Here is a 15,904-nt window from a genome sequence, read left to right on the forward strand (position 1 = left end):
CATGTTTTTTAGAATTTCACATAAACAATGGTTGGTAAGATCGATGACGAAATGATTCCAGAACCTGTGAAGGAAAGGCAAGGAAAGTCTCACAACTCTTGACAATGATGCCGATGCTGATGATGGCTGATATGAAAAGATAATCTTGAAGGAACTGTCCCTTAGTATACGTTAGAACTAAATTCTAAGTTTCAAAACACTCACATTGGCTGAGGGTAAATTATTGGTTTATCTGGAATGTAAAAGTTATTTGCAGTTGCAGATCCATCCCCTGCACTCATCATTACATCATGACAAACTCATCATATTTCACTCATTCATCCCTGCCCCTACTCTCACGACTCACACTCTACGCTACACTCTCCTTAGCCTTTTACTAGCCTAAGCGTTTCTCACCAACGTTCTCAAGTTTGCATCCATTGTTTCTGCTTCGATCACATAACTATAACAACAACAACAAAAAAACAAAGGAGGCATTCAAAGAGTGCGTCCATCTCTTGCAATGCAATAGTAATATCTACAAACAGTGGAAGAATTATTAAAGCTTTATCGCTGCGAAGCGTTATTTACAAAAGAACGAATATTGGGTCTTTACCACGAAGTCCTTTACTCAAGTTGTTACTTTGTTTAGGTTGTAATGCGATGGAAGCATTTGGAATATCTTCATAATGTGACCATAAAAACGTTGTCTTAAGGTTTAAGACAACATCATAGATAGTTTGTTCTTTTTGTTGTAGACGAACAAATGTTATTGAGATCAGAATGATAGTGGGGAAACCCTACAAGATGATGATGCACCACTTTTTCCAATTATAATTTATTTTGATTATTAAGATTATTGTTGCATAATTATAATGAATGCATATAAGGTTTGATTTCTTTGTTTACGATTATGGTTGCACAGCTGTATGCCATATATATGTATGCATGTTATCGTCTTTAGCATTTATATATCAAAGGTAAAAAAAATTTTAATGTTTTATTTTGCTGTTGTTTTATTTGTGTGTCTGAGTGTTTGTGCGTGTTCTATGCCGTTACAAATTGTCTAGACGTCTAGTAGTAATCTAACACGTTTGCATTGCAGTCTTCAAGAGAGATACTGAATATAAATTGAAAATAATTTCAGTCACCTCCAAAACCTAGTTTGCTCTTTACGTCACTGATCATATCGATGTATTTTGATGTAGAATAAAGTCCTGCAATATCATAGGACCCATGGAGTCAACAGACAAAACGAAGATTTTATTCTATTTTGTACAAGATGGTGACCAATTTAAAGAGTACATTCGGCCTAGTTTGATCTAGCTACCCTTTCACTTCTGTGTGGATATATTAAAAATCTCTTAGTAGAGAAATGAGAATCAATTTAACCTCCTTCATGAAGAGTTAAATGGACGGTAACTTCACTTAGGATAGGACACTATTGCAAAGGAATTTCCACCACATCTAGTTGACCCAGCTACTCAATCACTGCAGAGTGAACAAAGGGGTTGGAATAAAACTCTAACTCAACCGTGGAAAAGAATATTGTCTTTTAGCTTGCGAGACATGTGCTCCACTAACCTGAAAGCGTATGGGATTTGAACCAATGCCTTATATTGTGAGGCTAGTGCATTTTGATTTTTTTTTCAGCAATTTTATGATTATGATCACATTTGTTTTCTATTTGCTTTGATTTTTACAGCTCCAATCATTACAAAACTTGTTAAAGGACGATGAATGATACATTAGGCTGATAGAAAGAATGAACAGCACACCGTCTATCATACCGACAACCACTGTTCCTCGTCTTGCAGAAAATATCACCATTGCTAAAAATCAAAGCTTTGCAAACGTTACTCGTGGGGAAGGAAACGATAATAATTACCTCATCATCCTTATCCCTGTTGTGGCTGTTTTTGGGTTGATATCAGCTGTATTGACGGTAGGTAATTGCAATCATCCATTTCTTTATTTTTTTGTTATTTCATTGTAGATACTTGATTGCTTCTCTTACTGATGTTTACTTTTTTTTACTCCTATTTCTACTTTTTAAAATCTATCATTTAATGTATCCTCCATAAGTGCAATACAGACAAATTTTTTTATCAATTTTTGTTGTGTTTAACAATTAACCAGTAGATTTTTGACCAATCAAAACATGGAATTTGTGACACACCTACACACTTGCTCGGACAAACATAGGCAGTTGTTTATAAACAATAACGTGAATGATATTGATCTTTCGCTGATCATTGTTATTGTTTTATACCACCAAATGGGTGACTATTATCACATGATTTTCTCGATCATATTATACACGTTTAAATTTACACATAGTTTTCTGTGTTAGTTCTATGATCAAGTGGTAGAACAGTGGGTATTTTATCTAGACACATGGCATTGATAGTAAAACCTGTGTAGTTCACGATGTTTACCAATCACTGCCATTGTTTACATTATGACGATTGTCCGAGAGGCGTGGTTATCTAGGTGTCTATTGTTTGCTATCATTTAAATAGATCACTGGTGTATCTGACAAACATAGTTACTGTCAGATCTAGTATAGACCCAGGGGGTCAGAATAAAAGATACATCTCTTCACAGACTTAAGGGGTCTACTAATCTTTCTTAATAACTTTCAAGAATCATTTCTAACAATTTGAACATTATTAATTTTTTGCTTGACTGGATACTTTTAAGAAATCTAAAAAAATTTGAAACATATTAAATTATGAGAAACGAATTCATTTCCTTATGCTTGAAGTGCTGCATATATGTTTAAAACGATTTGTCTTGATCATTTTGCAGTTTGTGTTTCTTTTTTATCTACTTTTTTTTTCTAAAAGAAAAAGAAAACTTCTATTAAACAGTGCTGATAGTTTTCCTCGGATCTGCGGAAATCCGCGATTTTTGTGTCAGAGGAGGAATTTCCTCCTTTATAACAATGACATTTTCCTCAATCAAATTTTATGGCTTTGAGAGATTTGATGTGTAGTGGAACAAACTGGTACAGTTTCCCCACTATCCAGAAGATAGCTAGAGTAGTTTATCATCTCAATGGCTCTAAAAGTGGGGGGTTAGTGAAGTAAACATATGACGTAAAGAAAACCATTCATAATTTTCCTCCTTTTTCCCTTTTTATGACCATCAGCACTGATTAAAAGGGAAATCTAAATTAATATATTTATCTTGAATATTGTTGGAATGAGAGGCTTTGATATGATTTGATTTATTTTCATTAAAAACTTTTGTTTTCAGATTGCTTGGTTACTCAAGAGAAACAGGTATGTTCAAGCAATTATTAATGCTCTTATGCTCATCAGAATATTTTTTTAGTCGCATTGCAAAAGGATAAGGGTAAAAAGAAAATGCAAGCCTAATTACAGAAGTTGAATATGATGCCATCGCCTTAGTATTCCAAGAATCATGATAACGATGATAATGATAATAATAATAATAATAATAATAATAATAATAATAATAATAATAATAATAATAATAATAATAATAATAACTAATAATAATAATAATAATAATAATAATAATAATAATAATAATAATAATAATATAATAATAATAATAATAATAATAATAATAATAATAATAATAATAATAATAAAGCGCTTTGAGCACATTTAGTGGATATTACGCTATATAAAGCTCAATTTAATTTAATTTAAAGGACTCCTCCTTTTTTTTTCGTTTTTAATATTAACAAGATGGATGTAACTTCCAATACAAAGGAGGGAAGCGAATGCCTTCTAACTTATTCCTCATGTTTCATTTTCTGGTGAGAAAGTATTTTTAAAGCAACCTGCCTTCAACTGGTGTTCGTCCAACTGTATTTCTACAGAATGAACAATACATGGAATTCTGACATGACTTGGTCTTAATAGCCTCTGCTCTTCTTTGCTACCTACAAATCGTACAGCAATGAATTTGTCACAATAAATTTGCATGTTGAATGCAAGACATTCTTAATTCTGATGTTGACGAGAAAATAGGATTTTTATCAGAAAGGTATCGCCTGCTGTCTCAAACAGTATTATATCCAGAGAGACATGCTGATTAAAATGTGATTTTAAGGCTTAATTTAAAAGTTTTGAGTTTAAGGATTTCTTCATGAAGGAGTTGAGCTTTTATACAGGGCAATATCCACTTAATGTGCTCGAAGCACGTTACAAGGGGTCCCTGACCAACAGCAACACGTAACATTTAGAACGAAACATGACACCTGTTAGGCGATATTACAATTTTTTCGGACAGAGACAACGCTGGTAATGGTCAGGTACTCATTTTACACCTGAGTATGGTGAGAGAGAATGTGAGTAAAGAGTCTTTTCCAAGGACTCAACTATGCGCCGAGCGAGGCTCGAACCCAGGACCTTCCGATCTGAAAGCAAGTGTCATACCACAAGACCACATGGCCGCACAAGGAGAGTGATTTTTATGTTTTTCATTAGTATCAAGAAGAAGATGTAGTTTTCTTAATTCTTATTATTTTGATTTGAAAGTCAATTTTGTATTATATCTATTTCATTTCCACATAACACCGGTTAAATCCCGGGGGTGGGTGGGTGGGGGTGGGAGGTCACATTTTTTAACACTTATTTTGTGTGTTTAGCCTGATTAGATGTCGAGTGCAAATATCGGATAAAAATGTTAGTGATTTGTTATCATCTTTGTTGTTTCCCTAGAATGGAAAAACTCCGTCAACATTTGATGCCTATGTACAGCCTGGATGTGTCAGACAGTGGTCAGGAGTGGGAGCAGGACCTTCTCAGCCAGGAGGTCAGACATGGAACGGATGTAAGTAGCAATAAGGAGAAGAAGAAGAAAAAAATAATAATTTTAAATTTTAAAAATGAAAAATCATAATAATAATAATAATAATAATAATAATAATAAATAATAATAATAATAATAATAATAATAATAATAATAATAATAATAATAATAGTAATAATATTAACAATACTAATGATAATAATAATAATAATAATAATAATAATAATAATTGATAATGATAACAATAATAAGGATAATGATATTAATGATGATAATAAAAAATAATAATAATAATAATAATAATAATAATAATAATAATAATAATAATAATAATAATAACAATAATAATAATAATAGTAATAATGATAATAATGAGGATGATGATAATAATAATAATATTAATAATAATAATAATAATAATAATAAATAATAATAATAATAATAATAATGATAATAATGATAATAATAGTAATAGTAATAAGAATGATTATGATGATGATGATGATGATGATGATGATGATGATGATGATGATGATGATGATGATGATGATGATGATGATGTATCAACAATGATTGATGCACCTTACATATTCAAAAGGCTACTAAACTTTACTTGTTTACCTTTTTTTTTGTCTGGTCACCCAGTAGGATGCATGGCTCATTTTGCAAATTATGAGATTTGTGTTTAATGATTGTTTGCTCTGCCTGAAAATTTTAATTAAAAATCCCAGAAATAAACAAAGAAATCAACGAATCAGAATACACAAAATCATAACAATGAATTCCTTTATTTTAGAATTATTGTTACATATATTGTTGTTTATGTGGGGATCAAGGACACCTATATATGGTACAGGTGTCTTTGGTGGGGATTTAAAACAAAAAAAATTTTATCTTGCTTGGTTTAATAAAAAAAAAAATTTATCTTTCAGAGTGCAACTACGTTGAGCTCACCTTGCCTCAAGTTCAACACGATGCATTCAGAGTTATAGCTATGACTTTAAAGGAATGCCTTGCTTTTCTAGTCTTATTCTGTTTCTTACATGAAAACATTTTGATTGTGCAATATTGTGATCGCATTTATTGAAAAATGTGACTTGCAGTTTGAATCCGGTAATGTTTTGGGGTTAGACTTGTGTAAAAATGGATTTTAAATTTGAAATTGTACATTTTGATAAAGAAATGGAACATAGGTCTATTAAAATGTATTTTATATACGAAGTGGATATTGGTGAGTACTGACTCACGTGCACTAGCACCCATGGGTCAGTACTGACCAATAGCCCCCCCCCCCCCCCCCCCCCCCGTTACAGAGTGGCTATTGGTTAGAACTTAACACTGGTTTTGTTCGTTTTGTTCTTTTCGTCTAAATATTTTGACTACAACCATGTTTTTTTCTACAGGCATTGAATCACCTGTAAGATTTTAATGTTCGTTTATGCAGAATTATTAGTTGTTTTTTTTTTTAATATATTTAATTTAAGAACGTTTGCTCTAGAATGATTAGAATCTAGGGTGCCGAAATATGTCAAATGCCAGTGATGTGACAAAATTTGCCACATTTCCAGCTCAATTCTGTTTTGTTTTTAGTTGTAATTTAAAAATTGTTTGTTTGTTTTTTGTTTTTCAAGTCAGCAACGATGGTAGGTGGTGATATGTTTATTTGTTTTTGTTTTTCTGATTTTTTTCCTGCTAGCGATTCCTACGTCTGTAAAAAAAAAATTGAAAGCTAAATGATTTAGATGAAGTATTCACCTGAATAGCCACTCCCTAGCAGCGGGGTTATAGGTCAGTACTGACCTATGAGTGATTTTGCCTTTTCATCAATACTGATACTAATTCAGTTGGTAGCTTACCATATATTTAAATCAATATTCAAGAGATTATAAAGTAATACGACTATCAAATAATGTAGTTTGAAAATTTGAAGTAGGTATGCATTTTCTCACTAATGGATATGACATTGATTTTTTTTTTGGGTTTTTTTTTGTTACCTGTAGAGATACATAACTTGCCTTTTAAAAATACAGACTTGCCAACCAGTCTGATTTCTCATAATCTAATTAATACCTTTGAGCTTGGTTGTTTATTGTTGACACTCATTGACAGGGGATGATGATGCATTGTGCACTTGTATGGCATGGACTGTTTCTGTTACGGCAAAGGCCTTCGATTAGAGTTTAAACAAAAAGGTCTTAGAGCCGTTTCTAGTTTATCTTTGGCCACCATTTCATCCTCGAAAGACACATCATAATAGCTTTTATTTGCCAAACAAAAGCAAGGGGAAGCAATCACACTCTGAAAATGGTGATGTGTAATCATAATTATTATATTTTTGGAATCAACCTTCAACGGACAGTTGAACTCTCTTCTCTTCCGTTATATGTGACCCTTCGTCTCAAATCGGTATTTAGTCGGGATGCTTAAGATGTTGAAAATTGAATTTATAGCCAGAAAAATCAGACTTATGTCGAGTTGTATGTTTTATTGAGGAGAATGGATACCATATTTTATGGTGCTAATGCCAACAATGTATATTTTTGACCAGTTTAACATTAAATTCGCTTTTCAGCATGTGGTTCGTTGCGACATAATACCGTTTTGAGACAATGGGTCACATATAATAATATAATTTAGACATTTTGATTATGATTATGATGTGTGGTAGGGAATTACAGTAGATTATATTGAATATGAATGAAAATAATAACATGAATCATAAGTAGAATGTTAACTTTAGTACAATATACTTGACCTATAGCTTTAATTTTATACAAGTATTTCAACTTATGAACTTTTGAAAATTCCCTAGACATAAAGCACGCATAAAATATACACAAATGATAATAATGATAACGATAATAATAATAATAAAATAATAATTAATAAAAATAATAATAATATATAATAATTAATATAATATATAATAGCATTGAATTCACAGTAAGATCTCATTCCACTCAGAACAGGTAAAGCCAATTCATAAAATTACCTTCAGCTGAGAGATAGTTAAAACTTTTTAACATTTGAAATTCGAGAACTTATTCATCTCTGGGTGTTTTAGCGTGTGTGACCGTTAATTCGAAGGGAGATTGAGTTTTGTCAAATTGGCATGAGAAGCAAATTTAGGAATAGACTATCAGAAAGAATAGAATTTTATGGATGACCAATGTGAGTCTAGTTATATTGATTGACAGTCCTGGGGTAGAATTCTGAAAATAGCTGGAAGATGAGATTAACTCAGAATTACGATTAACCTGATTCGTTCCTTAGGGGATAACACTACTGGACTCATGTTGAGATAGGAGAAAAGGATAAATATTTAGCAGGAAATATTATGCAGACAATTGAACTGGTAGGTTGGGGTAGAGTAGGCCTTAAGCTGATAGAAATGTGTAGGAAATAGCGTTTCGTTAACAACAGGTAAGTAAGTTGACGATATCTTGGTTTTGAACTAGACGCAAGTGAAAATATCTCGAATCAGTTTCTACCTAGAGGGGATCTGAGTAGCCAGATAAATGATTGTTGCAGGAATTACATGTTTTTCCTTGCTTTTACTAACTTGATGAGTCTCCATAAACTCATTGAATGCCTTGTTTGAAATTTTGGATCGCTGCACTTGTATAAAATATGATTCTTTTAGTGTAAATATCAGAAACTTAGTCTAAATTATAATGAAAAATATGTTAAATGTTTTTAACTGGTAGAGGTTAGTTTGTAAGACTGAATACGCAGGTATATGACAGTGGTTTTTCACAACTTAAGAATTATTTCATATTGTGACCATGGGTGCTAATTCTCCATTTTTGTTATTATAGAGCAAACCACGTTGATTATTGTGAATATATTTTCTCACAAAAGAATGGAAGAGGATCAAAACAAGAAGATTCTCGCTTATTTTTTGTGAGAAATTTATCTCGTTATACATTGTAAAACCATTTTTGAGGATTCGTAATCTCATTATCTGTACTCAGTATTTATTAAAGGTTTAGTTCATTATATTTTTTATCTATAAAGAACATTCGAAAAGTAGAATATAAGGCTTGTATATAGGAATGTGAAGAGGCACAACAAGGATCAGAGCTTGTAAACATGGTTATTTTGTTTGTTTGGTGTCTGTAAACTTTTAACACATTTTTTAATGATAATAGGATGATTAATAATAAAGAGGGATCATTTATTTTCACTCCAGCACGTTTTTTTCTTGAACTCCTTGGGACATTCAAAACCATTCGAGGAAATCGTGCCTTGCCCTAACGATTTTATGGGGGGAGGGGGGGTTGGGATTTTGCCAAGTACCCGAAAGATACCTAGTACGAATATCTTATCGCGTTATGTGGCCTTCAGGAAAAAGAAATCTCTCCCTAGCTCAATTTACGGCGCTGTGCTATGGCTGAAACTTGGAGTCTTCCAGTCTTCCCTTGGAATAGACCCTCAGACTAATTTCCTTTTGAGGATGAAAAAAGGAACTTTATTGTTTATTTACTTTATTGATATGTTGAGGGAGATAAAGTTATACCTGACATGTCACAAGCTGTTGGTGCGTGTGTGTGTGTGTGTGTGTGTGTACGAATATCTTATCGCGTTATGTGGCCTTCAGGAAAAAGAAATCTCTCCCTAGCTCAATTTACGGCGCTGTGCTATGGCTGAAACTTGGAGTCTTCCAGTCTTCCCTTGGAATAGACCCTCAGACTAATTTCCTTTTGAGGATGAAAAAAGGAACTTTATTGTTTATTTACTTTATTGATATGTTGAGGGAGATAAAGTTATACCTGACATGTCACAAGCTGTTGGTGCGTGTGTGTGTGTGTGTGTGTGTGTGTGTAGAGGGCAGGGGGATTGGTATATACAACATTCATTTATCGTTTTCGCCAATCATTAGTTGGCGCGTGACATTGAAAATAGAACAAACTGCGAAATTATAAGAATAAGCAGAGAGGTGTCAGTTGTGCAAAACAGTGATAGAGTATGTGAGTGGCTGTGTGTGTGTCTGCATGTAGATTGACACACCTGCAGTATTGATAGATACACACGATAAACACACACGTAGCTATCAATGTCACAGTAAATCAGTGATCAAAATCACTAGGCCCATAGTTTAAAATCTATCATTAATTTTTTTTTTAATTTTTAAAATTTTGCTGAGTGAAATTAGTTTGAAGAAACTGTGTCGGAGGTAAAATTTGGTTTGATTAAGGAATGGAATGACAACAAAGAATAATAAGAAAAAAAATGGAGACATTCGAATGAATTCGAGGAAACCATGATGGAGTGTATTTTTTTGGAGTTTATAAAGTAATTTGGTTTAGCTTAGAAATAGAGATCGTGTTACTGTGGAATTGCATTTATAATTTTCTCTCTTCAATGCTATACTGCCCACCTTATCTGTGCTTACTTAACTCACTCAACCCTAACACCGACTATATCCGTAGTTTACCCGGGTTACTTTTACCCCTTGCCTAAAATTATAGGCTTAGTATTAAAACTAATGTTTTTAGGGGTGTTTTGTTTTTTTTTGCATTTTAATGATAGTTGAATAAAACTATTTACACACATGCTCATTTTTTATACATTTTCTCCCCCAATTTTGAACAGTAGCAAAATTATCTAGGATTGAGTGAGTTAATGGCCATCACTAATCGTGATAAATCCACATAACTCTATTTGTTACGTCACAAACTCATTAGTCAGGGTTCCACTTGCGGCACTATTATGAGGTTTAATTATATGTTCTATATATTATGTAATATATTCAATGATATATTGAGAAATTACTCAATTTACACCTTGGAATATATTTTTCTGTGTTTCTCTTTCTTCAGTTATGATCACACCCCCCACCCACCCCCCCCCCCTATCCCCCTGATGAAGTTAATATACTCCAGTGTCTTCTATCCCCTTATATCTGTTTTCCAACAAGCTTTCTGTCTTGGAATGAGATTACTTGGTTTTGTCCTGGCCCTGGCCGGAGTCCTTGACTGGGAGGGAAACAGTCAAATGCATAGTTATTTTTTTGGGAGATGATATTTTTTTTCCTTGTAAATCATCTCTCTGTTATGTATTATTATATTTGTTATTTTTAATGTATAATGAAATGTAAGCATTTGAGTGTATTCCTCTTTGTTGGATCTTGTACTTGTGTCTGGGTGAGACTTATAGGTGATATCAGACTAAGTACATTGATGGTATGCTCTTGGAATCTACATCTGATCCCTATTTGTTCCCAATTCCCCTTTGTCTTACTCTCTCTTGGATGCTTTAATTGTAATTCTAGAACTTTTTACTATCCCATTTTCTTCCTTTTTACTGGCGCTGATATGACCTTAATGTGTTGCAAGCGCCGTAAAACCCTTAAAAACAAATAAAAACAAACATCTCTCTCTCTCTCTCTCTCTCTCTCTCTCTCTCTCTCTCTCTCTCTCTCTCTCTCTCTCTCTCTCTGCTTTTCTCTCTCTCTCTCTCTCTCTCTCTCTCTCTCTCTCTCTCTCTCTCTCTCTCTCTCTCTCTCTCTCTCTCTCTCTCTCTCTCTCTCTCTCTCTCTCTCTCTCTCTCTCTCTCTCTATCTCTCTCTTCCCCCTATCTCCCTCTGTCCCTCTCTCCCTCTTTCTCTCCCTCTCTCTCTCTCTCTGTCTCTCTCTCCCTCTCTCTCTCTCCTCTCTTCCTCTCCTCTCTCTCTCTCTCTCTCTCTCTCTCTCTCTCTCTCTCTCTCTCTCTCTCTCTCTCTCACACACACACACACACACTGTCTCTAATTATTCACTAGTTATTCCCATTAAAATAACATACAACACAAAATATAGGACATAACATTAATCAAATGAATCAAATGTCTCCCTGATTTTGTGACACAGCAACGAAAGTAAAATGTAAAACAGTCATTTTATAAACCTGTTTTGTATTGACTTGATTTTGAAATGCTCAAAACATAACGGGCAGTATTTTCAGAGAGAGAGAGAGAGAGAGAGAGAGAAGGGGGGGGAGGGGGGACAAAGTGGCCGAGTGATTAAGGCATTGCACTGTAGTCCGAAAGGTCCCAGGTTCGAGCCCCGCATCGGGCGCTTTCTTTTTTTTTTTCCACGAGCAAAATTCTGAATCCACAATTTGCTCACTTAGACAACATGGGTGATTCTTGTTGAAATCAGACATCCTGTTTGGTCTATATATTCCTTCATGGAATGCCTAAGCGACGGGATCTTATGGTGCCATTGTGAAAGGGCTTCATTAAAAAAATTTAATTTTATTTCAGGTTTCACACTGTATGCGACTTTCATCATTGATATTATGCTTATATTGATATGCTCATATGATTTTATAGACATTTGTAAATTGAATATGACATGTGATTAGAAAATGATTATTTTGTCAATGTGGATATGATGTGTATGTATATCTTTGTATATTCCATAATTATATTTTTGGAAAAGTTGATCTCCGTGTTATTATTTTAAATTTTAGGTACATATTTATTTAGTATTTTTGACCTCCCATAGTGGGCAGGGGGGTACATGCTGTGTCTTCTATCCCCCCATACCAGTTTTCCAATTGTTTCCTGTCATTGTCTTGGAATGAGATTACTTAGTTTTGTCCTGACCCTGGCAGAGGTTCCTTGGCAGGGAGGGAAACAGTCGAATGTATAGTTATAGTTTGGGTGATGATATTTTTTTCCTTGTAAATCATCTCTCTGTTATGCATTGTATTATGTTTAGTTTACATATGATTTGTAAACATTTGAGTGTATTCCTCTTAGTTGGGACCTGTGCTAGATGAGACTTTTAGGTGATCTCAAACTAATTACGTTGGCGGTGTACTCTTGGAATCTACGAGGGCTCTTTCATAATTAACCGAAAAATGCCTGTAAAATCCGCGTTTTTTATGCTATCAACAAAATTCTTGCACGTGTTCATACCTTGACTCGTCCTTCATTTCTCTACGTAACAGCCAAGTCTGTCGACACACTTCTGCCAACGCCGCACCATGGAAAAGATACCCTCTCGGAAGAAATTTCCGTCAAGGTTTTGTAGCCATTTCCGCACATGGTCAACAAGCTCTTCATCGACATCAAAGCGCTTTCCTGCCAGCTCACGTTTCAGTGGCCCAAAGAGGTGATAATCAGATGGTGCGAGGTCTGGACTGTGTGGTGGGTGTGGCAAAATCTCCCATCCATATTTCTCTAGCCAACCTTGCGTCACTCGTGCTGTGTGGGGTGTAGCGTTGTCGTGTTGCAAAATGACCCCGTTGGTCAACTGCCCTGGGCGCTTTCTGCGCATGGCCTCCCTAAGCTTGTCAAGAGTTTGGCAGTACCTTGCAGCATTGATTGTTTCGAACAAAATAACACCACGACTGTCCCAGAAAACAGTTCCCATTATTTTCTTTGCTGACCGCATGACTTTGAATTTCTTCGCGACAGGTGAGGATGGATGTTTCCATGTCATCGAATCTTGCTTTGTTTCTGGGGTGCAATGGTGCAACCAAGTCTCATCACCGGTGACTATGCTGTCAAGAAAAGTCACATCGTACCCTAGAAAGTCTCCGCCGGCGGTATGCCCGTGAACCCTGCGTGAGCTCTTGCTTCTTCTCAAAAGTTCCCTTCAGATGTCCAATCTTTGTTCTTTATGATTGTCTGTCAATTGCTTAGGAACCCATCTTGCGCTGACTTTTCTGTAGCCAAGTTCATCAAATACAATTCTATGGGCAGAAGTTTCCGAAATTTCAAGACTGCTTGCGATTTCATGAAGTTTCAACCTCCTGTCTTGACAAATAAGCTCATCAACTCTCTTCACATTGTCTTCTGACGTCGCAGTTATCAAACGCCCTCTCCCTTCCCTGTCTGTCAAGTCGGAATGGCCGGCTTCAAACAAATTACACCAGTGATAGACTTGTGTACGGCTTATAACATGCTTACCATATACACTCTGAAGTTCTTTATGAATTTCGGTAGGATTCAGACTTTTGGCGTTCAAAAAACGTATGACAGCTCTGATTTCCTCCTTTGACCAAGTTTCAAGGTGGGCCGCCATCTTTAAAATCGTCTAGAAATTCATTGTGCAAAATGATGCACTTCATAATTTCTGGGAATATCCGTAAGGAAATAAGGAATATCATGTCGTTTACAGAATTAAAAAATCTCAACTGGTTGCTGAGCAATGGGCATTTTTCGGTTATTTCTGAAAGAGCCCTCGTACATCTGTTTCCCATTTGAACCAATTCCCCTTTGTCTCACCTTTTCGTTTGTGCTTTAATTGTAATTCTAAACTTTTTACTATCCCATTTTCTTCCTTTTTACTGGCGCTGATATGACCTATATGTGTTGCAAGCGCCGTAAAACCCTTAAAACCAAAAACAAAACAAATGTTTAGTATTTTTTTTTAATTCTATTTTGTGAACAGTCTATTTTAATCAGAATCAATATTGCATGGACGGGAATCAATTTATGCAGGATTTTTGTGAAGCTAGGCTTGTTTCCATTGTCAATTCTCTTCAACAGTCGTGACGTCACTTCCTTCCTAATGACGCATGGTAACTTAGTAACTGGCTCTAAACTATCGTAACAATGGCGGACGCCCTCATGAATTATTTCTCCGGCGAGCATAAAGGGTATCCAGAGGAAAAACAAACCCATAAATTTGATCATGTTTTGACTTTTACACATTCTGATCACACGATATATGAAAAGTTCTAGCCAGCATGAAAAATAAAAAGTAATGATTTTCTTTGTTTAGAACCAAGATGGCCGCCGTTGCCGGGCGGCGTGACATCAGACTATTGAATCGTATTGCCTAAAAATAAACTTTTGAATCCTTGACTTGATTTAGTCATGATGTGTCAATGTCAAGGCTATGTATCTTGTTCAACAACAGATTATATTTGAAAAGTCAAGCAAATTATTGTATTTGAAAAATCTATTTTGTTATTTTCTATTTTGAAAGCAATGTGTTCATTTTATAAGCAGTAATAATGCTTTCTTATGTAGTAATGTCAAATAATATTATGATCTCAAATGTTTTGCAGAAAAATATTATGCGGCAGCAATTATTATTTAATTGTAAGAGTTTATTTTTCTTGTTCCTGATGTTGTCCTTTCTTAAATAGCGTTTTTCGAATATTGTTTATTCTAATTGCTAAATTGATTTTTAACATTCCTGATTAAGTATTTTATGTTGTTTTCTTGTGTTTATTATTATTATTATTATTATTATTTATTATTATTATTATTATTTATTATTATTATTATTATTATTATTATTATTATTATTATATATTATTATTATTATTATATCATTATCATATTATATCATCATCATCATCATCATCATCTCACATATTCATTATTCTTATTATTTTTATATTATTATTATTTTATTATTATTATTATTATTATTATTATTATTATATTATTATTATTATTATTATTATTATTATTATTATTATTATTATTATCTTTATATTAATATTTTTTTATTATATCATTGTTGTTGTTCTTGTTGTTATTATATTATTATTATTATTATTATTTTTGTTATGCTAACATTTTTATTTGGTTTGTGTGAGGATGTTTTTTTCTTCCTCTCTCCTTTTGTTCTTTTTTGTTTGTTTGTTGGGTTTATTATTTTTGTCTTTTATTTTTTTGTTCTATTTTTTCTTCCTCTTGATTTTTTGTTGTTTTTTTTTGTTTTTTTGTTTTTTTTTGTTGTTTTGTTGTGATCTGAAACGTTTTTGATAGGCCTATTATAAATGAATCCACGAACAATTGAAAAAAAATACTATTGTGATTTTTCATGGATTCAAATTTTATACGAATGTGATTCCCTGAGTTAAGTTTACTTGTTTGGAAAATCTCCCACGGCTGGTTCTTTTTACTTTTATTTTGTAGCAAAGGACGTATTTCGCATGTATTAATTACTAAAGATGATTTTGCTTTGTTCGATAATGTAAATGTTGCTGCTCGAAGCTCGAAGAAATAAATAATAATGTGAAATTGAATGTAAGCTTCAATTTCATTACCAAAAAAAAGAAGATCAAATGAACGTTTCTGGTTTCCCCTTTATCAACAAAACAGGATGAATGAAACACCACAGATGGAGGAGATGATATGGTAGTCACTACTTCATCATCTCATCCATCTGTGGTGTTTCAT

The 15,904-nt window shown here is 33.7% G+C and overlaps 1 protein-coding gene across 2 annotated transcripts in view; it reads left to right on the plus strand.

The window, feature by feature from the left end:
• Window positions 1-40: 40 nt before the first annotated feature.
• LOC144974499 (uncharacterized protein C3orf18-like) overlaps window positions 41-15,904 on the plus strand; it is a 41,801-nt gene continuing 25,937 nt past the window's right edge. For both annotated transcript variants that reach the window (XM_078917411.1, XM_078917412.1), the window contains exons 1-4: window positions 41-215; window positions 1,685-1,924; window positions 3,241-3,266; window positions 4,680-4,791. In XM_078917411.1, the coding sequence (XP_078773537.1) occupies window positions 1,745-1,924; window positions 3,241-3,266; window positions 4,680-4,791 (318 nt within the window). In that variant the 5' untranslated portion in view covers window positions 41-215; window positions 1,685-1,744. The remainder of the gene's footprint in view (window positions 216-1,684; window positions 1,925-3,240; window positions 3,267-4,679; window positions 4,792-15,904) is intronic.

Source organism: Berghia stephanieae, chromosome 6, assembly GCF_034508935.2.
Source record: "Berghia stephanieae isolate SIO BIC M18660-M18661 chromosome 6, UCSD_Bste_1.3, whole genome shotgun sequence".
Lineage (NCBI taxonomy): Eukaryota > Metazoa > Mollusca > Gastropoda > Nudibranchia > Aeolidiidae > Berghia > Berghia stephanieae.